General features: G+C 37.6%; 5 protein-coding genes across 6 annotated transcripts; all 5 read right to left on the minus strand.

Annotated features, from left to right (window-relative positions):
* Nucleotides 1,649-6,671, minus strand: LOC105160391 (protein Brevis radix-like 1). Of its 2 annotated transcripts, XM_011077738.2 has the most exons (4): nt 5,773-6,671; nt 5,340-5,625; nt 2,302-4,488; nt 1,649-2,154 (listed from the first exon to the last, which is right to left on the minus strand). In XM_011077738.2, exons 1-2 carry the CDS (start codon nt 6,276-6,278, stop codon nt 5,379-5,381), a joined length of 753 nt encoding a protein of 250 aa, XP_011076040.1. In that variant the 5' UTR covers nt 6,279-6,671; the 3' UTR covers nt 1,649-2,154; nt 2,302-4,488; nt 5,340-5,378. The 2 variants fall into 2 exon arrangements, with proteins under 2 accessions (XP_011076040.1, XP_020548875.1); XM_020693216.1 differs by having other exon boundaries at nt 2,302-5,625; nt 5,773-6,666.
* LOC105160389 (protein Brevis radix-like 3) lies at nt 1,911-2,678 on the minus strand. Its single transcript, XM_011077735.2, has 2 exons — nt 2,302-2,678; nt 1,911-2,154 (listed from the first exon to the last, which is right to left on the minus strand). Exons 1-2 carry the CDS (start codon nt 2,676-2,678, stop codon nt 1,911-1,913), a joined length of 621 nt encoding a protein of 206 aa, XP_011076037.1.
* Nucleotides 8,842-15,579, minus strand: LOC105160680 (probable inactive receptor kinase At5g58300). The gene is made up of 8 exons (XM_020693494.1): nt 15,483-15,579; nt 15,059-15,400; nt 14,057-14,962; nt 11,459-13,967; nt 11,165-11,346; nt 10,052-11,063; nt 9,592-9,942; nt 8,842-9,293 (listed from the first exon to the last, which is right to left on the minus strand). Exons 1-4 carry the CDS (start codon nt 15,577-15,579, stop codon nt 13,372-13,374), a joined length of 1,941 nt encoding a protein of 646 aa, XP_020549153.1. The 3' UTR covers nt 8,842-9,293; nt 9,592-9,942; nt 10,052-11,063; nt 11,165-11,346; nt 11,459-13,371.
* LOC110011218 (protein Brevis radix-like 2) lies at nt 9,203-10,308 on the minus strand. Its single transcript, XM_011078162.1, has 3 exons — nt 10,052-10,308; nt 9,592-9,942; nt 9,203-9,293 (listed from the first exon to the last, which is right to left on the minus strand). Exons 1-3 carry the CDS (start codon nt 10,306-10,308, stop codon nt 9,203-9,205), a joined length of 699 nt encoding a protein of 232 aa, XP_011076464.1.
* LOC105160394 (probably inactive receptor-like protein kinase At5g41680) lies at nt 16,744-19,220 on the minus strand. Its single transcript, XM_011077748.2, has 2 exons — nt 18,345-19,220; nt 16,744-17,552 (listed from the first exon to the last, which is right to left on the minus strand). The coding sequence occupies exons 1-2, from the start codon at nt 18,886-18,888 to the stop codon at nt 16,834-16,836; spliced, it is 1,263 nt and encodes a 420-aa protein (XP_011076050.1). The 5' UTR covers nt 18,889-19,220; the 3' UTR covers nt 16,744-16,833.

The following is a 22,811-nucleotide window of genomic DNA, read 5'->3' on the forward strand; positions in this document are numbered from 1 at the left end:
TCATCTCCTGTCACTGTCACTGTCACTCCTTCACTGATTTTTAGGTGAATCGGGTTTTATTCCATTTGGCGCAGGCGCTGAACTGGAGCACTGCTGGAGTTTGATTGTGATTTTTATTTATTTATTTTGAATTTTTATGTGTAGGAAAAGAGACAATGAAATGTCCTCATCAACTTCATTCTCATCTCCTGTCACTGTCACTGTCACTGTCCAACCAAAAACCTATCTGCTATTCACTATTAGCTACCTGTCCTTCCCATCTTATTTACTTGTAAATAATAAATCATTTTTTATAATGTAAAGTATATTATAAATGAAAATCAAATATATGAATTAATAAATTATATTTTAAAAATAATAAATAAAAATTAATTTAAAATATTATCGACACAATAAAAAGTTGATATAGTGGTGTTAAAATGGTGTGGAGTCACTTTTATTTAAAAAAATAATTACAATTAATTTTAAAATGTATTTGACATAGATATGATTGTTATGTTTAAGAATTGGTGTAGCAGTGTCACTTACTGTTGTTTGTAAATATAGATGGTTCTTTTTATTATTAATATAGACATTAGAAAGAATAGCTACATTGTTGACTTACAATGGATATTTGTCATATTGATGTATTATTTAATTAATTAAAAAAAATAATATAATCTTATAATTATTGCTTATATATATAAAAATTGTATGTTTATCTTATTTGGATATATGTTTTGTTCCCATCAGATTATATTCGAATTAATAAAATAATTATCATATTTTACAATTAAAGAATATATTGGAATTGAGTGCCGTATATAAAAAGGGGGGATTGCACCTTTAATCTTATAAGACAAAAAGTGTTGCACTTTTGATCCCATACTTTAAGAAATTAATATTTTTGAACATATAGGTTTAAAGAATATCACAAATATGGCCTCATGCTGTAATCCTATAGAATCAAATCTGATAGACTTTGGGACCACGTTTGCAATATTTATGAGACAAAAAATATTAACTTGCAAAATACAAGCTAAAAGTGCAGCACCCCTAATGTATGAGATCAAATGTGTAATTTTCCCAAAAAAGTGGCTCTCATTGTGTTGAATGATGAATATTCACTTTTGAATGTTTTTGGTTAGTCAAAGTATTCCATGCCTTTTCTTTTGGTATCTTTTTCATTTTCCTTTTTATTAAGACTATATATTATATTTTACTTGATATATTAAATTAATAATTTTAAATTAGACTATATGTCCAGATCAAATAAATTAATTATGAAAATAAACTACCACTGTAAAGTGGAGAAAAACAAAGTCCATAAATAGAGAAACTAATAATAAAAAAAAACTACTAATTAAGACACATCTAAATAAGTTTTTATATTCATTAAAATAGATTGTTTGTTAATTCATTAAAAAGTTTTAAATGAATAATGTGTATAAGCAATTATTGAGTTTTTTTCTCCTTTTCCATTGCAAATAAGTGCATAGACATGTATGTATGTATGTATGTATGTTCATAACATACATATCTTGATGCAGTTGGTTTAATTTGTAACATTGGTTAGAGCACACTTGATGTGTACATAATATAATTATTTATTTAATTAATCGTCGTTTGTGAGTGTAGTCGGACGATTTGCAGAAAAGTTAAGCATGCATTAGAGAAAAAACTCAAAGAGGAAAAAGCAACTTCCCCCAATTCATTTATGCAGCAGTGAGTTTTTATTTTGTACAAAAGTAGAAGTCAATACCAAACCGATAGGATTTAGGGAGATATATTCCCTGTAGTTGCAGCCTAAATTCAGAAATATCACATACATTTTCAAAATTCTAATACATTATATTTAGAGCAAAGATTCCCTCAGTGCTGTAAGAAGTGCACAGGGATTGGTATTTTACTTGTTCTCAGAAATATCTCCCTCAGTCCTCTCTGCCGCTGGTTGTCGGACGCTCGTAAAAGTTATGATGTCCGAGAACTAAATGCCCAATAGAGATGTATTCGCCATCAAACGCACGCATCCTAAGAAGTTGTTGACGACGGCTGTCGGGAGCTCGTAAAAGTTGTATTCTGGTTAGCCCAGCCCGAGCGTTATATCTGTAATAAACTTGTTCTCGATTCTTGATCCACCAGGCCTCTGCTTCTTGCGCCTTGAATATTCTCCGGCTGCATTTACATCAAAACAATTACTGTCAGGAAAGCGGAGAAGAGATAGCACAAGTTAATTATCTGTCACGAGAACATCTTCTAGTAAACTCATGATTCAAATCAGGATCAGTAACGTGTTAGGAACTTGATGTAAGGAAAATCAACCTGAAGCGCACGCGCTCCACGTCTGTGCTTCCGTCTTTAAGCCATACAAGTGTAACGTACACGCCAGGTTCGTATCGCTGAATCCACTCAAACTCATCAGGTCGGCAAACGCTTGCAAGAGGCCCGTCTAGATTCGCGGATTCCAAGATTTCATCAAAATTTGTTTCCAGCATTGGTTCTTGGGTTCTCCCAAGTGCTCTGCGTTCCTGGTAAAGAGGAGAAGTCATCAAGTCATCATCGTAAAGGACAGAACTGAAATCGGAAGATTGGGAGCAGATGCTGGGGCTTCTGGAATGATCATGGCAGAGTTGCCAGATCTGCTCCCTCTTCACCACGGCTGACACCAACCTCTCCCAGTTGTCGTAGACCTGAGACATGGAAGGGTTCAGGTCTTCTCCCCGGATATGTTTTAGTTTTGACTATATTGTTTTGATTGAAGCCTTTTCTTCCTTGAAATTTCAAGGAATGTGGCGTGAAGGAGACTGCGTGTAGTTGTGGACTGCTAAGGTCAAAGTCAAGTACATATATTTTTGACTTTTGTGCTAGAGCACTTCATCTTAGTGGGGCAATCTGGTATTCTTCGAGACTTGTAACCCATTCTTCCAAGCATCTTCTCATCTTCTTGCTCATGACAAGACACATTATATCATTCACCAACAAAGGCAGAAAAAACTTGAATATTATCTATTAAACAGCTTGGCGGAACAACCTGAATATTATAATCCGAGCTCTTGTAAGCTGTGTTGCATACTTGCATATCCTCACAACCTTGCGAGCATATGTCAGGGCATTCACATAATTACCGCTCCATAACTATCATGCATCACAGGATAGAATGAAAACGAAAGATAACTATCAGGCAGAGACATGATGATGTAGTAACAAGCAATAGTAGGGAGCCTGACTAGAAACTCGTTGCAGCCCGATTCAGGCTAGCCAGGACGGCATTGTATTCCACATTAACTTCTTCTTGATGAGCCACCAGGCCTCTGCTTGGTGCTCATGGAATGTTCACCGACGACACATCACAACAAACAAATTATCTATAGAGAAAAGAGATTGTAAAAGTTGTCTACTGGAGTAGTATCTCATTGATAATAGTTTACCCCTTCAAAAGCATTTAAAAGAAAAAGGTATGTTGTTATTTAAAAGTACAGAATTGTAGCTAATTCCAATGGTAAAAGTGTAAAGGATAAAAGCTTCACTTGTTTAACTTCATGTTAACAGAGTTTAGCATTCAAATAGTGACATCCATTTTAAGACAAAAAGAGTAATCTGAAAGTTTAAGTTCCTGAATCACAGATGTCTCTGGTTGCATCTCCAAGGGCTCTAATTGTTGCATCTACCCCTGGTTCCTATTAACCACAAGCTGAGTAGCAGTTTCCCTGACCTCTGAATTTCTGGATTTCACATATTCCTTTAAAGTGGTCTCATACAATGGCCGTTCATATCTTCGAGGTCCACCAAGTTGATTACTTTCTTCACTTTTGTTGAGAATGGGCTTCGGAGGCTGAGCGAGCCTGGCCTGAAATTGATGACCGCCTGATTCGGGCGAACAAGAGGAGATCATTATATTTCTTGTAAACTTTGTCTCTTTTGTTAAGCCACCAGGTTATTGCCTTTTCCTTTAATTTTCTCTGGCTGCATAAAAATAGGCAAACAGAAGAGATGGTACAAAATAACAGCTATTCAACTCCTAAATCCTGCAGAATGTCGAAAAAAGAAAAATAATCATTTTAAGCAATTCTCTGCAATCTCATCTGAGAGGAGGTACCTGAAGCATGCCTGTTTGACCTCTATGCTTTGATCTCTGGAGGCTTTGGATGAACACCCTGATGGTTCGTGTTGTTCATCCGGCTGATCACGGTCAATTGCAGTAGACTTTATGTTTTCATCAAATTGAGAAGCTGAACTAGGATCCAAATCTGATGATATGGAGCTGATGCTTGAGCTTCTTGAGGGGGTGTGGCACATTTGCCGTATCTGCTCTCTTTTCAGCACGGCTGCTACCAACCTCTCCCAGTTGCTGTTTTCTTCAGTAGCCTCATTCTCAGTTTCAATAGATTTTGAGTTTTCATCAAATCGAGAAGTTGAACAACCAGGGCTGAGATCTGATGCTTGAGCTTCTCCAGGGGGCATGGTGAAATTTCCGAATCCCCTCTTTTTGGTGATCATAACATATTAGTCCTATATATGATTGTCATTGAAACCTTAACTTTTTGCAGCTTGAAATTTCAAGAAATATTCATCAGGAGAAATGTGGAAGTGCTAGACACGTTTTGCCAAGGTCAGCTGTTGAACAAACTCCAAAAAAGCAATTTAATAAATTTTAAGTCACCAGCCATCCCCTTCAAAAGAAGAAAAGAGGAAAGGCAGTACTATTTGTATTCTGAAAAACTTGTCTCATTTTCAGCATTCCTTTATTTCCCTACTCTTTGGTGAAGAATCCTATCTCAATATGTTATGAGCGCTCCTTTATGATGGTCCAGACGACAGATCACTGCATACAAGTTTTCTTAGGAATTTCCAGAGTTCTTGCTGTAGGAACTAGGAAGTGAGGTGCATGTTTGTCGTCTCTCAACTCAAACAAGGAACAAAGCAAGTGAAAGTAAAGCCCATAAATAGAGAAACTAATAATAAAAGCTACTAATTAAGACCCATCTAAATAAGTTTTTATATTCATTAAATAGAGTTTTTTATTAATTCATTTAACAAATTTTAAATGAATAATGTGTATAAGAAATTAATGATTTTTTTCTCCTTTTCCATTGCAAATAAGTGTGTAGGCATGTATGTATGCATGTTCATAACATGCATATCTTGATTCAGTTGGTTTTATTTGTACTATTGGTTAGATCACACTTGAAATATAATTGTTTATTCTGTTTATTTAATTAATCATTGTTTTTGTTTATGAGCGTGGTGGGACTTTTTGTAGGAAAGTTAAGTATGCATTTAGAAAAGAAACTCAAAGAGAAATAGGGAATTTCGGTCAATTCATTTCTGCATCAGTACAAAAATAGAAGGCGATACCAAACCTCCAGGATTTAGGGAGATATGTTCCCTGTAGTTGCAACCTAAACCGTCAGTCCTCTCTGCCGCCGGTTGTCGGGCGCTCCTAAAAGTTCTGATGTCCGAGAATTAAATGCCCAATAGAGATGTCGTTCGTCATCAAACAAACGGATCCTAAGAAGTTGTTGGCGACGGCTGTCTCGTAAAAGTTGTATTCGGGTTAGCCCGGCCCGAGCGTTATATCTGTAATAAACTTGTTCTCGATTCTTGATCCACCAGGCCTCTGCTTCTTGCTTCTCGAATATTCTCCGGCTGCATTTACATCAAAACAATTACTATCAGGAAAACAGAGAAGAGTTGGCACAAGTTAATTATTTGTCCGGAGAACATCTTCCGGTAAACTCATGATCCAAATCAGAATCAGTAGCATGTCAGGGAACTTGATGTAAGGAAATCAACCTGAAGCGCACCCGCTCCACGTCTGTGCTTCCGTTTTTAAGGCATACAAGTGTAACGTACACGCCAGGTTCGTATCGCTGAATCCACTCACACTCATCAGGTTGGCCAACTCTTGCAAAAGGCCCGTCTAGATTAGCGGATTTCAAGATTTCATCAAAATTTGTTTCCAGCATTGGTTCTTGGGTTCTCCCAAGTGCTAAGAGAAGTTCATCAGGGTTGTTGCGGGGATTATTTTCGTATCTTCTTCTTGGAAACTGCTCTTTCGGGCCTGAGGAAGCCTGGCCAGAAACTGATGGCCCTGTCACCCGGGGAAGCCCGGTGCCTTCTCTGCGTTCCTGGTAAAGAGGAGAAGTCATCAAGTCATCATCGTGAAGGACAGAACTGAAATCGGATGATTGGGAGCTGATGCTGGGGCTTCTGGAATGATCATGGCAGAGTTGCCAGATCTGCTCCCTCTTCACCACGGCTGACACCAACCTCTCCCAGTTGTCGTAGACCTGAGACATGGAAGGGTTCAGGTCTTCTCCCCAGATATGTTTTAGTTTTGACTATATTGTTTTGGTTGAAGCCTTTTCTTCCTTGATTTCAAGGAATGTGGCGAGAAGGAGACTGCGTGTAGTAGTGGACTGCTTAGCTCAAAGTCAAGTACATATATTTTAGACTTTTGTGAAGCCTTTTCTTCCTTGAAATTTGAAGGAATGTGGCGAGAAGGAGACTGCGTGTAGTTGTGGACTGCTAAGGTCGAAGTCAAGTACATTGATTTTAGACTTTTGTGCTAGAGCACTTCATCTTAGTGAGACAATCTGGTATTCTTCGAGACTTGTAACCCATTCTTCCAAGCATCTTCTCATCTTCTTCCTCATGACAAGACATTATATGATTCACCAACAAAGGCAGAAAAGACTTGAATATTAGCTATTAAACAGCTTGGCGGAACAACCTGAATATTATAATCCGAGCATTGTAAGCTGTGTTGCATACTTGCATTTCCACACAACCTTGCGAGCATATGTCGGGGCATTCACATAATTACTGCTGCATAACTATCATGCATCATAGGATAGAATGAAAACGAAAGATAACTATCATGCAGAGACATAATAATGTAGTAACAAGCAATAGTGGGGAGCCTGACTAGAAACTCGTTGCAGCCTGATTCAGGCTAGCCCGGACGACATTGTATTTCACATTAACTATGAGCCACCAGGTCTCTGCTTGGTGCTCCCGGAATGTCGCCGACTTCACATCAACAAACAAATTATCTATAGAGAAAAGAGATGGTAAAAGTTGTCTACTGGAGTAGTATCTCATAGATGATAGTTTACCCCTTCAAAAGCATTTAAAAGAAAAAGGTATGTTGTTATTTAAAAGTACAGAATTGTAGCTAATTCCGATGGTAAAAGTGTAAAGGATTAAAGCTTCACTTGTTTAACTTCATGTTAACGGAGTTTAGTATTCAAATAGTGACATCCATTTTAAGACAAAAAGAGTAATCTGAAAGTTTAAGTTCCTGAATCATATCCGTATGATGTCTCTGGTTGCACCTCTAAGGGCTCTAATTGTTGCATCTACCCCTGGTTCCTATCAACCACAAGCTGACTAGCAGTTTCCCTGACCTCTGAATTTCGAGATTTCACATATTCCATTAAAGTGGTCTCATACAATGGCCGTTCATATCTTCCAGGTCCACCAAGTTGATTACTTTCTTCACTTTTGTTGAGAAATGGGTTTCGGAGGCTGAGCGATCCTGGCCTGAAATTGATGACTGCCTGATTTGGGCGAGCAAGAGGAGATCATTATATTCTTATAAACTTTGTCTCTTTTGTTAAGCCACCAGGTTTTTGCTTTTTCCTTTAATTTTTTCTCTGGCTGCATAAAAATAGGCAAAGAGAAGAGATAGTACAACATAACAGCTATTCAACTCTTAAATCCTGCAGAATGTCGAAAAAAGAAATATAATCATTTGAAGCAATTCTCTGCAATCTCATCTTATAGGAGGTACCTGAAGCATGCCTGTTTGACCTCTATGCTTTGATCTCTGGAGGCTTTGGATGATCACCCTGATGGTTCGTGTTGTTCAGCCGACTGATCACGGTCATTTGCAGTAGGATCGAAATCTGATGATATGGAGCTGATGCTTAAGCTTCTTGAGGGGGTGTGGCACATTGGCCGTATCTGCTCTCTTTTCAGCACGGCTGCTACCAACACCTCGCAATTGCTGTTTTCTTCAGTAGCCTCATTCTCAGTTTCAATAGATTTTGAGTTTTCATCAAATCGAGAAGTTGAACCAGGGCTGAGATCTGATGATATGGAGCTGATGCTTGAGCTTGTCCAGGGGGCATGGTGAAATTTCCGAATCCCCTCTTTTTTCAGTGCGGCTTCGACCAACCTCTCCCAGTTGTCGTAGACCAAAGACATGTCTATTTTGGCTTTGGCTACGGGATGGTTCAAAATACTTCTGCTTTTTTGGTGATCATAACATATTAGTCCTATATGTGATTGTCATTGAAACCTTAACTTTTTGCAGCTTGAAATCTCAAGAAATATTCATCAGGAGAAATGTGGAAGTGCTAGACACGTTTTGCCAAGGTCAGCTGTTGAACAAACTCTAAAGAAAGCAATTTAATAAATTTTAAGTCACCAGCCATCTCCTTCAAAAGAAGAAAAGAGGAAAGGCAGTACTATTTGTATTCTGAAAAACTTGTCTCATTTTCAGCATTCCTTTATTTCCCTACTGTTTGGTGAAAAATCCTATCTCAATATGTTATGAGCGCTCCTTTATGATGGTCCAGACGACAGATCACCGCATACAAGTTTTCTTAGGAATCTCCAGAGTTCTTGCTGTAGGAACTAGGAAGTGAGGTGCATGTTTGTCATCTCTCAACTCAAACAAGGAACAAAGCAAGTGAAAGTTCAAGGGAGTAAATCATCTTAAAACAACTTAGCATGCAAAAAAATCAGTTTCTGCTCATAGGAACTGTTTATGTAGGATTATAGTTGTTCATATCTTACTGTTGGTGTGGCTAAAGGTGGAGATGAGAACATAGTTTTCACTTTTTGCAGGTAAAGTCATTAATTCATTTGGGACTCGGAAAAACAGAATAATAGTATAATCTAATCTGAAACATAGAAACAATACACTGCAAAGAAATAGGAAAGCTTCCGAATAGACTGGGATTCCTTAGCAATTAAGGCAGTCTTTCTCTTCTTCAGATTTTGAGTTTCCAGCTTATGTACTCATTTTTGCCCGGTTTAGTCTGTCTTCTTACTGTATAGTGATGATGACCTAAATCAATATCCAGGCCTTTTTCATCTATAACTGATTCAATATGACCCCTGAGAGTGTGTAATTCCCGAAGCCTGAAACAGAAACAAAGTAAACTGATTCTTAAGACCAGCAAACTGCAAACTGGTTGTTGCCTGATTCAGGCTAAGGATGGATGACACTGTATTTCTTGTAAACTTTTTCTCGATTCTCCAGCCACCAGGCTTCTGCTTCGTGCTCCCGGAATCTTCTCCGGCTGCACATGACAACAAAACAGTTTATTTATAGAGAAAAGAGATGGTAGAAGTTATCTAGTGGAATTGTATTTAATTTCATAGATTTTAGTTTAACCCTTAAAGCATTGTCGCACTACTGATCAGAAAGAAAAAAGGCATTTTGTACTTAAGAAAATATAGAATTTTAGCTACTTCCGATGGTAAAACTGAAACTATATATAAAAGTTTCACCTATTTAACTTGATGTTAACATAGTTTAGCATTCAAATAGTGAAACACTCATTTTAAGACAAAAAGATTAGGGCGAAAGATAAGTACCTGAATCGTATCCGTTTGATGTCTCTACTTCCATCTCTGAAGGCGCTAAGTGTTACATGCACCCCAGGTTCATAAGTTTCAATCCACACATCCGCAATGTGACTAGCAGTTCCCTCGACCTCTGAATTTCTGGATTTCATGTTCTGGTCAAATGTGGTCTGAGATAGTGGCTGTTCATTACTTTCTTCCCTTATATCGAGAAATGTAACAATTGAGGCAGATCCAGCCTTGCCCGAAATTGATAATTTCTTAAGTTGGGCAAGCGCTGCTAGATCATTATATTTCTTGTAAACTTTGTCTCTGTTGTTAAGCCACCAGGTCTCTGCTTCTTTTTCGTTGAATTTTCTCGGGCTGCATACACAACAATAGGCAAAAGGGAAGAGAAGATAATATATGTTGAAAGAAAACAAAACTAATCATTCTAAGATTTTTTTCTCCAAACTCAGGCAAAAGGACATACCTGAAGCGTACCCGTTTGACCTTTATGCTTTCATCTCCAGAGGCTTCAAGTGTAACATGCACCCCTGGTTTGTATGGTTCAGTCAACTCATTCTCAATTTGACTAGATTCATCAGGTTGAGAAGTTGAGATAGTACTGAAATCTGATGAGAGGGTGCTGCCTGAGCTGCTGGAGGGGGCGTAGCAGAGCTGTCGAATCTGCTCTCTCTTCAGCACGGCTGCCACCAACCTCTCCCAGTTGTCGTAGATCCGAGACATGTCTATTTGGGCTTTAACACAGAAAGTCCTTTCAGTTTTCAGTATTTGCCTCCTCTTCTGTGGAGACTCCTACCTCACTACTGAACATAAGCACTGCAGCAAGTTTCCATTATGATAAGCTCAGCAAAAATAAAGCAATCAGTAATAGTCCAGAAGACATAATTTCTCTTTGAAATCTCCAGGAGTTGTTGCTGTAGGGAATAGAGGTCAGTACTCGTTCGACCCTTCACTCAATGTGGAACGAACAAAATGACAGTTCCAGGGAATAGATCTTCATAAGACTTGGTATACTACAAAATCAGTTTCTATTGATAGACACAGTTCATGAACCAGCAGGATCCTAGTTGACGGTTTCTTACTGTTGGACTATATAGATTGAAAAAAAGAAAAAGAGCATAAGGTGATACAAAACATAGAGACGAGAACATCAGTTTTTGGCTTTTTGCAGATAAATTGCATTCATTTCATCATAGATAGGTATAACCGAACAATAGAACCACAACCGAAAGTTTCCGGAGGACGAAAACTATGCAGAGCAAAAAATGGGAGACCTTCAACATAAACAAGGATGCTTTAGTAATTAAGGCGGGTGTTTCTGTTCTTCACATTCTAAAGCTTCCAGTTTATGCATTCATCTTTTGCCAAGTCTACTCCGTCTTCAAACTGTGTAGTAATGATCAATTGAGTTGATATCGAGGCCTTTTGCTTTCATAACTGATTCAATATGACCCTTGAGAGTATGCAGTTCTTGAAGCCTAAAAAAGAAACAAAGAAAATATCATAAAGTTCGTGTCCGGATATGCACAAAGAGGTTACCTTTACAAGTGTTAACCTGAATAAACAAGCGGATACGAACCTTGCAAACTCAGCTCTCTTCTTGTCCTTTTCTGCCGGCAGAGAAAGATCTTCATAGATCTTCTTGCTAGAAACACCAGCTGTTTTCATTGGTTCAAGGCCATGCAGTGTTCTCTGAGCTTTATTAGCCCATTGAATCTCTATTTCCTCTCTGCCATAGTCCTTCTTGGAGGAGAAACCACTCTGTTTCAAATGAAAAACAAGTCTCCGATCTTTAAGGAACGGAATGAGATCCATAAACATAGAAAACATTGTAGACAATGAGATGTTATACACCTAATTCAATCAGTCTTACAAATATTGACAGGCCTTTCCACATAGCACTTCTCCTCTTTGCAGGCGCTTTTCCATTTCCTCTCTGTTTCCCTTCTTTAAGACTTTGTTCGAGTCTAAGCTTAACTGAATCTGGGTGCAGAGGAGATGGAGTGATTCTAAAAGAAACCTCATCATACTGAGAACTTGAACTAAAACTAAAATCTGAATCGAGTGATCTTGCGCTGGGGGTTCTTGAATCTGATAGACTAAGAGTCCGGAGCTGTTCTCTACGCATCACAGCTTCCACTAGCCTCTCCCAGTTGTCGTAAAATTTAACCATCTTCGCTTGAGCTTAAAGATCAAACCAACACAGTTTCATAGAGTTTTAATAGCCCCGATCATGATGATGTTTGATTGCATCTGAAAGAAAATTCGAGAAAAACAGCAGTTGCATAGACTTTTGTGATAAAGGAAAGATACAGCACAACTCTGAGAAAGGGTAGTAAGGTTTGAAAATGACCACCAGATCAATCATTGAAGCACAACCAAATTTTCGAAGGATTGTGATTTAAATCAAAATGGCCTTTACTTTGTAAAAGAATTCAACCCTTGAATTCAAATACATAAATGTAGCCACCTGTTTTAGCATACTTGTGTGCCCATGAGACTGACCTCTTAATCAAAGTTTGTGACACCAGGCCCACAACCAAGATCTTTTTTGGATCTCTATTTTTTACTGTTAAATACTTTTAGGCATTTGATATTGTATGCTTTTAGCTTGGAAGGATTTGTTGGGACGTCGAATGGAGAAATTGAGCTATAAGAATGAAAATGGAAAACAAATGCTAGAGAGAAGAAAAGACACACTTGCAAAAAAGTTCTAAGGGTACTGGCTAACAAATGAATAAAAAGAACAAATCATAGGCGATCGAGGAAATTACTTGCTTTCAACAGCTTATTAACTCCACAAAAACTTGACTTCTTGGTCAAGTTATGCATCAGTTGGTTGGGTCCTAAACGTAATGGAACGCCATCGAGTCAAAATCCATCGATCCAAACGGATTCTTGATTTCCTTCTCCTCAGAGACTTTTCGTTATTGAATATGGCTTCACCTTGTTGACTCCGGTGGTTCAAAGGCGAAACCCATGTGCTTAAACTCTTGACAGCCACCTCAAGAACGGGAGAACCTGAACCAGAACTAGTGGAGCCGACACTCGTGTCCATACGAGTTCTTGATTTCCCTCTTCTCAGAGACTCTTTGTTGTTGAATTTGGCCCCGTTTTGTTGATTCTGGTGATTCAAGGGTGAAACCCGTGTACGTGAACTCTTAGGCGCCACCTCAGGAACAGGGGAACTTGAGCCTTGACTGGTCCCGGAAGTAGTGGAGCCACCGCTCGGGGTCCTGGAATGGTCGTGGCAGATTCGCCAAAGCTCATCTCTTCGAAGCGTGGCCTGGACCAGCCTCTCCCAGTCATCGTACACTTTGCTCATCTCTTCTGAAGCTTCAAAGTCTTCTCTTTCCCAGATGATTGAAATCAATCAAGTCAATAACACACTATATAACGTTTGAAGTCGATGAACTTTGCCGTGAGCTTAATAATATTAAGTTTCGCAGAAATTTCTACGAAGGACTGGACGTAGGACAACGAAAGAAATTGTGTGTGCACCAAAGGACTTCTATTCTCACGTCTTTTTTTGTGTTGTCCTTAGTGTGTACCAAAGTCAAGCTTGACGACTTATTTACAAGTTGGTTGGGTTTCATCTTGGAAACATTTTCATTTTCTAATGCCAAAATCTATTAATCTCACTTTTAACTTTTTGAGACCAACTCAAGAAGCACCAATTGCATGCACTCAATTCACAGACATCCACCGGAACATTGGACAAACAAGTCCTACCAGACTTACATATAGTGAAACAAGAGGCTCCAACGCGAACTGATCCCCCAATCTTTATTCTACAGAAGGGCTGCTCACTGTTTCAGTTTCACTAATCGCCTCCAGCTCCATCAATACATCAGCCATTTTAGGCCTGCGCTTGGGGACACTATCAACACAACCCATTGCTATTTGCAGCAATTGTAGCATAGCCTCATTGTCATGCTGATACCTCAGAAGCTCAGCATCAAACACTTCATCTGTCCACTCCTCCCGTATAACAGTTTCAATCCACCTGACTAGTGAAATGACCTTGCCATCACCAGTCGTGTGGATAGGCCTCTTTCCAGAGATGAGTTCGAGTAGTACAACTCCAAAGCTGTAGACATCGGAAGCTTGGGATATTTTCTTGATGTCCATGACTTCAGGGGCACAGTATCCAGCAGTTCTCATAACTAATAATGTAGTTGGGCTCGACAATGTTGCCAATCCAACATCGGAGACACGGCCATGTCGTTGCTCGTTTAGGAAAATGTTTGAAGTTCTTATATTTCCATGCAAAAATTTCCCGCCATCTTGCTTGTGGATGTGAGCAAACCCTCTTGCTGCACCTATTGCAATTCGTAATCGAGCCTTCCAATCTAAAGGTTTCCTGCCTGAACCTCGTTTCCCTGCAAAGTTCACAAAAGTGCATCAAATTATGAGGAAATTGCAAAGACCATGAAAGAACAAGGCGAAGTAGTAGTAATCTTCTGCACACCATGTAGCAAGGCAGATACACTGCCCTGACTGTGATAATCATACACCAATAGCTTTTCGTCCACTGAATAGTAGTGTGCCCTTAATTCAGAAACATTTTCGTGCCCCTGCATCCTGCTCATGACCTCCATATGCCGCTGGAATTCTTTTTTTGCAACAACCACTTCCTTCGACCTCTTTACGACAATTGTTATTCCGTTCTCCAGTATTACCTTGTATGAAACCCCAAACATTCCCCTTCCAAGCACCTCAGCAGAAGCCCTCAGCAGATCCTCAAGGTCAAATGTGTAACGAGCATCCTCAAAAAACATCAGTTTGTTCATTTTTGTTCTTACAGAAAACTGATTTACCATAATCAACATACTGTCCTCTATCACCTTCACAACTTCAGACATTCTTGGTCTTCTCTTAGGGGATTTTGCTACACACATCATGCCTATTTGCAACATCTTTTCCATCTGTCTCTCTACAGTACGATTCTTCTGTACATCAGTATCAAATATTTTAGCAATCCATTTCTTACGATTAACAGAATTAGCCAACTTGACTAAATCGACAGCTTCACTGCCACTGACTTGTACAGGAGATTTTTTAGTAAGAAGTTCAAGCAGCAAAACCCCAAAGCTATAGACATCAGATGCTTGGGATACATTTTGAGTGTTCTCGACTTCTGGAGCATAGCAGTATGAATTCGGTATGAACGCCGTTGCCGCCACGTATGCCATCCCAAGATCAGATATGCAGCCGTACCTTTGTGAATTCAGGAAAATATTTGAAGCTTTAATGTTTCCATGGACAAGCTTCCCACCAATTTGTGTGTGTATGTGGGCAATACCCCTTGCTGCACCAACAGCAATTCTCATTCTGGTTGGCCAGTCTACACTAGCCCGATTCTCGCCATTTTCCCCTGGGAACATGAAAATGATGCATCAGATCACAGTCGTCAGAGATACCAAAAGTAAGAACACAGTAATAGAAAATGAAGTTACAGAACTAAACATACCGTGTAACAGTGAGGAGACGCTGCCGTTACTATAACAATCATATAACAAAAGCTTTTCATCTTTGGAACAGAAGTAAGCCCTTAAGGTGGTGACGTTTTCATCCCTGATATTCCCAACAACCTCCATGTGTCGTCTGAATTGTGGTTCAGAAACACTCACCAACTTCAGTCTCTTTATCACAATCTTAGTCCCGTAATGTAGAGCAGCGGCATATGCGCTCCCGAACGTCCCCTTCCCAAGATACTTCGCAGAAGCCCTCAACAGATCTTCCAGTTCAAAGGGTGGACTGAACTTTGTACTCTGCAACGGGACCTTCAGAATATGAAGATGAACTTCCGGGACTTGGAAAGTCAAAGAGCAGATCATGAAGAGAAGAAGTCAAATAGAAACTGGAATTAAAATCAGATGACTCAGAGAGTATACTGGGGCTCCTCGACTGATCATGGAAAAGTTCCCATAGCTGCTGTTTCCGTAGAACAGCTGCCACAAGCCTTTCCCAGTTGTCATAGATTCGTGACATCTGCCCCGAACTCGAGTCCTGAAAAAATGCTAATGGTTTGGTATGCTTAGAGATTGATTTGAATCATTGCAACTACTTTTATTAATGAAAGACGGAGTTATTCTTATATATTTGATATTTTAAATAGAACACATTCTTGTCTTTGTTGCAGATTTCTTTCTTTTTCACTTAAAAAAAAAATCCAAAACTTGTTCCGGTTAGGCATCGGAAAAAGATGGGAAATTCATAGATGATTGATGTCGAATTTATTAAAAATATTATTTTATTAAAAATTTGTGAAAGTGATAAGTAGGGTCGAATTCACGAAAATTAATTTTAAATTAATTCCTTCAAAAGTAGAAATTTAATAAAAATAAAGGAGTTTTGATTAAAAATTTAGATCTAAAATTAAATAGAAGAAAAGAGTATTTCAAGAAGAATAAATATAATAAGGATATTTTAGTTAAAAAACAAGATCATGCTTAATTCTATGGTCGATTATGTATGCAAAGACGACAATCATTCATGATAGATAAATTGGTTATGACCATTAGTACGACCTAACAACCTTACCTTTGGACAGTCAAGGAACGTCGATTAACTAAATCCCTAATCAGTAAATAATCTCGGGAACATTTTCAAGATTTAATTTAGTGACAGCATTAAGAACTAGAAAGACTCAATTTTAACCAATAAATTCCTATGAGTATTTATATAAGTTAAATTGTACATTCTCCACAGCATAATCTAAAACTTTTACATAATCAATTATATTGTGTTACCACTAGTTATTGAACTAAACAAACAATTACGGAATTGGAAGTTCGATTGATTAGGCAAATATTATTGACAATGAATAACGATACTTATCATTCATAAATCAGATTATTCGTAATAAAAGTATAATCACATGAAATAAGAACAAAATGCGATTAGATCAATAGACCATTTTCTAAACTGAATAGCAGAAACAGCATGGTCAAGACGAGTACGAAGCAAGAAAATATATATGACCCCAGTTTCATACATAAAACGTATCATTATATAATATCCATATTTCAATAAGACACCATCAGAAATGAACTCCAGAGGAGTTAGAAAAAACTTGGATATAGATATTTGAGATGCAGAAAAAACTGAAGAAAAGAGAGGGAAAAAGGAAAATCTTCAAATGATTTTCTCATATATTTCATATTTCGAAATGGAAACAATTCATAACATTATTTTAGTCAAAACACACATCCAAATCAAAGGTCTCTCACTAATATTGAATTCTTATCGGTCATGTTCTGGTTTCCTATTACTCAGACTTGCTTTGATATTCTCTAGCATCAAAACTACTTCAGTCATCTTAGGCCTATCTCTCAAGCACCTCATTGCAACACGCTTCATTTCTATCATCTCCGCCAAGTCCTGAGCTGTGAAGTAGCCAGCTGGAACACGGGCCATCGAGCGAAAATGCGAGCGAAGAATTGCTCTCAGTGCCTCCCAATCTGTGACTGAATCCTGGACCTCTAAATCAACGCCTGGAATCTCTGTTTTCACCATCTCTATCATATCCTTTTCATTCCTGATTGGTCTTCTGAGACATTGATCAAACAACTCAGAAGTCCAATCCTGGGATTTGATGGAACGAACCCATGTTTCCAGGTCCATATCATCCTCAAAACCATGCGCCTCCATGGATGACTTACCAGTAAGAAGTTCAAGCAATAAATTTCCAAAGTTATACACATCAATTTCCTGGGATATACTCGCGGGACCGTATGGCGGGGTATGATACCATGGATTGCCTCGTCGTGGCTTAGCCATGATCCCTGTCAAACTAAAATCAGACACACAGCCATACTGTTGAGAGTTGAGAAAAATATTAGATGCCTTTATGTTTCCGTGGGCTAGTTTCCCACCAGACTGTGCGTGGACATGAGCAATGCCCCGTGCTGCACCAATTGCAATTCTTAGACGAGTTTCCCAGTTGGGTGTAGGCGATTTCCCTGCATGTTCACCTTATGAATTAGAATAAAGGATTAACAATCTCAGTTTCTTTGGTTGAGATTGTCTCTAGGCTTAAAAGGCTAAATTACCTTTTTTGTCCCTTAAAGAAGGAATTTTTTCTTTTTAATCCCATTTTTTACCCAAAAATTTTCAACTTAGTTTCAAATCCCATTTTCCGTCAAATTTTAACGGAAGAATGAAGAGTCCGTAAAAATATGGGATTAAAAAGAAAATCGCACAAAACGTGGGACTAAAAGGAAAAATCCACTCTTTATGGGACGAAAAAGAGTAATTCAACCATTGTTTTTAAATTAATTTTAATTAATTTAATTAAAAGAATATTATATTAAAAATATTAATATGATTATAATTTACATATAAAATAATATTTTATTATTAATCAATATTTATATATTATATAAAATTTGTTATAATTTAACAAATTAAATATTATATATTATTATATAATATTATATATAATAGATTGGAGAGAAGGGCAAAATTTTTCAAAAAAAAAAAAAACTTTGCAGACCCATAATCACAGTCAACGTGCGTGTACCACCAATTCTGGCCTTGCGGGATTTTTTGAATTCTATTTTTCATATAAAAGAGAGTGTAATTGATAGTTTATTATTTATAGGGGACAAAAAAAAAAAAAAAGGGAAAAGTTCCTTCTTCGTCGGATGGAAAAGATAATTTACCCCCAACACTTAAACAAAAAAGGACAAGAGATCTGAGAGAAGCGATAGAGAACATTGTGAATGCAATATGATTTATGGTTTTGATTGTACCGAGTAACATGTCGGACACACTTCCTTGGCTATGGTAATCATAGACGATGAGCTTTCCATTAGCCTTTTCCGAGAAGTAGTATGCCAATGGTGCAGCCACATTTTCATGCCTACAATTTCCAAAAATCTTCATCTGCTGCTTGAATTCTTCTTCTGGCAATTTCACTTTCTTCCATAGCTTGATTACCACTTCAGTTCCACTAACCAGAAGTTCTTGGTCTGAGACTTCCACATCCTGCAATAATTCACCGAGGAACGAAGTCCAAAATGTTCCATTGCCCAGCTCATGGCAGAACTTCACAATATCTTTTAGGCGAAAATCTGGACTAGATCCCCCAACGAAAACTACCTTGGGAACTGGCTTCCCAACAGAAGCCACTCTCTTCCGTAACCGCACATCTCTCGACTGGAAACTGGCACTGCAATCCGAAGATTCAGAACAGATGCTGGGGCTTCTCGATGGCTGAAGGCATAGTTGCCTAATCTCCTCTCTCTTTAGCACGGCTGCTACTAGCCTCTCCCAGTTGTCATAGATCATAGACATGATCTTATCTCCCCTTCAACAAATTATCAAGATTATACAGTTCAAGATGCAATACTTGAACTCATTCATACGATTTCAGAAGTTAGATTAATACACAAGTACGCATTGACTTTGTTATTTATTGAAGGCTTCTGTTCTGAAAGAGAAGTATATGTTTCCCCATTTCACCAACCAGAAAAGAAAATTAAAGAAGGAGTGGATGCGCTCCACGTAACATCAGGCCACTCAGACACACTAAATTAGAGAAACTAAAACAAAGCTTCCTTCAATTTCTTACACATTGTTTTTTCTGTCAAAATGCAATAACCCGTTGCCGCTGAACCTTAGAAGGGCTCCCTTTTCCTGAAGCTTCACGATAAGTTACAATTCAACACTTGTATGCATGTTTATTTTTGAGTATTTTGAAAGAATTTTAGTGCATACATTTTGAATTATATATATTTTTTTAATATAGAAGTTGTTATGTCAAGAGAAGAGAAGGGAGGACAACAATTGACTTGATACTCAATTAGGCGTGACAATGCTCAAGTCTGTGTGCACAAAAGTGGGAAATATGAAAAGATTTGTTACTGCGATTTGTTTTCTTTTCCATTCTGTTAAGTTGGAAGACCATAAATCCAATTCCATATTTTATAACTATCTTAATTTAGATCATCTCTCATCTCTTCCTTTCTTTTTAATTTAAGTTTTTTTTATAGAATTTTAGAATTTTCTGCACACATGATCTGTAGCTAATCCTCATGTTTTATTCAAGGAACACGTGGAATTCAATGGTTATGTTTTGAGATCTTGATTTTATCTGATTTCGTCGAGTATTTTTTGTCTTAATTTACTGTTTATGAATAGTTATTATTGGTAGATCGATCTAACCAATTCAACTCAATATTAATTGTTCTATTGTTGTCCATGAGTTCAGTAATCCGTAATTGTCATGAATGAATGGTATGAGTAGCACTCAAGTTAATTAGTGCTTTGCAAGATTTATTTGTAGGGACAAGAAAATTAGGTTAGATTATTACAGCTATTTTAATTGTTTGATCTAGGTTCAATTGTTTTCACTGATACACATGCTATTGTTGAATCAATATGGGATGTTATCGTGTCCAGTTAGTAGGATAATAAGTTTTGAGTTAAATGCTTGAGTCAAATCCATTACAACAGGAAAACAAAAATTTATTACATCGATTTCAAAATTGAATGTTGAGTTGTAAAATTATTCTTGTGTGATTAATGATTAACATAAAATAATTGGGTGATACACTCCTTTGAGTTGGAATCTTTCTCTACTGATTATTCCTAGTAATTTTATCTCTACTTTTTGTTTAGTTTATATTAATTACTAGTAGTTCTCAATCCAAAATCCCCCATTGGATTACTACAACTGAAATTGAGAAATTAATCAATAGTTCCCAAAAATTCGACCTGATTCTATTATTATTATAATTTTCAAATTAATAATTAATTTTGACGATTTCAACAAGCAATCCCTTCAAGAATCTATTCAATTCATTTACCTGATTTTCTACTCCTGAAATTTTGCATCAATTTTCTATTAGGACATCAGGCTGGTGATTGGATCAAACATGTCAAGAAACTGGGAGAGGTTGGTGGCTGCCGTCCTCCGCAGAGAGCTGATGTGGAAAATCTGCCATGATCACTCGAGAACCCCAAGTATCATATCATCAGTTTCACGGGAAGTAGCACCAACCATGGCAGAAGTAGTAGATATGCTGGAGTACCATATCTTTTAAGCAAAATCTTGTGTCTGGAATTTTTCGGATGTAGGTTTTACTGTTAGTTGTTGCAATTATTTATTTGAAGGAAGAAAGTTACTTAATAATCTTATTAAGATAACATAAGAAGAACAATGGTTTTATTTATTTTCTAGCATCAACACGACATCAGACATCTAGTTATTGCAACAATGTAACATGTTTCTCATCTCCATGTAGTCCTAGCCTGGAACACCAAATGCAATTGAGGAAACTGGTCTGCAAATTATACTTGATATCTTTATTGAGAAGATATAAGGTAATGTACTCATATTTTTAGGGTTAAATGTAATTTACCCCTGTGTTAATGAAAAAGTACAAAAAAACCTCTATTAGAAAACACAATGCAATTTACACCCTTGTGATTTAAAAAATAATGAAATTGTGAAAATTTACGGAGGGAGGTAAATTACCATATTTTTTAAATTACAAAGGGATAAATTACACTTTATTTTTTTACGGAGACTTTTTTATTAACCGAGAGAGATAAATTGACACTTTACTTTTTTACGGAGACTTTTTTATTAACAGAAAGGGATAAATTGTATTTAACCCCATATTTTTATATACAATTGAGAATACAGAGGTTTTCAAAGACAAGTGTATTATTTTCACCAATCAAAGTGAAGGACAACCAAGACATGCTTTTAATCAGTCGGCTTACAACTTTTCTATTCTCTTTTTCGATGGTTTAGTAGTAGTCTTACATTAACTATATTAAGAGAAACTAAAAATGAAGCTTCCTTCAATTTCTCAGACATTGTTTTATTTTGGCAAACAGAAGAACGCGTTGAGTGTGAACTCCATGAGGGAGTTGTCTTCCGTCGTAGCTTCCACGATATTTCAGTTTCTTTTCCTGGTTTTTCTTCTCCTGGAAACTTAAGCATCAACCTTTCTGTTAGGATTTCAGACTTGCAAATCTGATCCAAGATGTCGGCAATTTATGACAACTGGGAGAGTGTTAAGATTGTCAATCTACAGAGGAGAATTGCTGATTCATGTGTTGCTTCTCTTCTCTCTAATGTAGTCGTGTTTTTTATTTTCGCTTTTGTACAATTTTACTTAGCTCATTTTGTTTTACAATTTTGTCTTTTAGTTAGCTGCTCACATGGCATTGTTGTTAGTTTGTTAGGATATTTTTCTTTGTTTCTTCTCTGTTATTTAAACCCAGCTACTCCGTTCCTTGAGTGAACAGATTTTGTGAATACACATATTTTTCAGAAAATGGCTTTGCTTGTGTGTTCATCTGTTGTTGATAGAGAATTTGACATGGTATCAGAGCCATCGTGCTGATGGTCTCTGTATATCTCTATTGGTGAAAAACATTATACAAACCTAAAATAGATGATGGCTGATTTACGAGGAGGAACGGCAAAATCAACACCAGCAGACATGAGATCTGGAGGTGAACAGAACCATGCGAAGCTGCTTCATTTGGAGTACTCTCCTTTGCCTATCATCTCTGCGCCTCTGAATGGGAACAACTGGCTAGCCTGGAGCAGAGCGGTACGCATAGCGTTAGGCGGCAGAGACAAGTTGAGCTTTATCGATGGAACCTGTGTGCAACCACGAGAAGGTACTGAGGAGATGCGGCAATGGAGGACAACAGATTACATGGTTCTAACCTGGATACTGAACACTATATCTAAGGATATAGTCAATGCCTACCTATATACGTCTTCAGCAAGAGCTTTATGGCTGGAGCTCGAAGCACGATACGGTGAGTCTAACGGTCCATTGTTGTATCAAATACAGAGAGAAATCAATTCCATGACACAAGGAAATATGAGTGTGGCGACATATTACACTAAACTGAAACAACTATGGGATGAAATACGCTGTCTAATACCTACTACTTCATGCACTTGTGGACTATGTATGTGTGGTAGCAACGATAGAAACATAGTGCAGACTGAGGCAGGTCATTTAATCCAATTTCTTATGGGGTTAAATGACTCCTTTGATGGAGTGCGCAGTCAAATATTGGTGATGGAACCTTTGCCTCATGTAGATAAAGCATACTCCATGGTTATGCGAGTCGAAAGGCAGAGACAGATACACTTAGAGTCTATGGACACAGGGGTTAATACAGCAATGTATGTGAGAAATGTGGAACATGATCGCAGCTATGTTTATAAAACCTTTGGGAAG

The sequence above is a fragment of the Sesamum indicum genome, linkage group LG4 (genome assembly GCF_000512975.1).
Source record: "Sesamum indicum cultivar Zhongzhi No. 13 linkage group LG4, S_indicum_v1.0, whole genome shotgun sequence".
NCBI classification, from domain to species: domain Eukaryota; kingdom Viridiplantae; phylum Streptophyta; class Magnoliopsida; order Lamiales; family Pedaliaceae; genus Sesamum; species Sesamum indicum.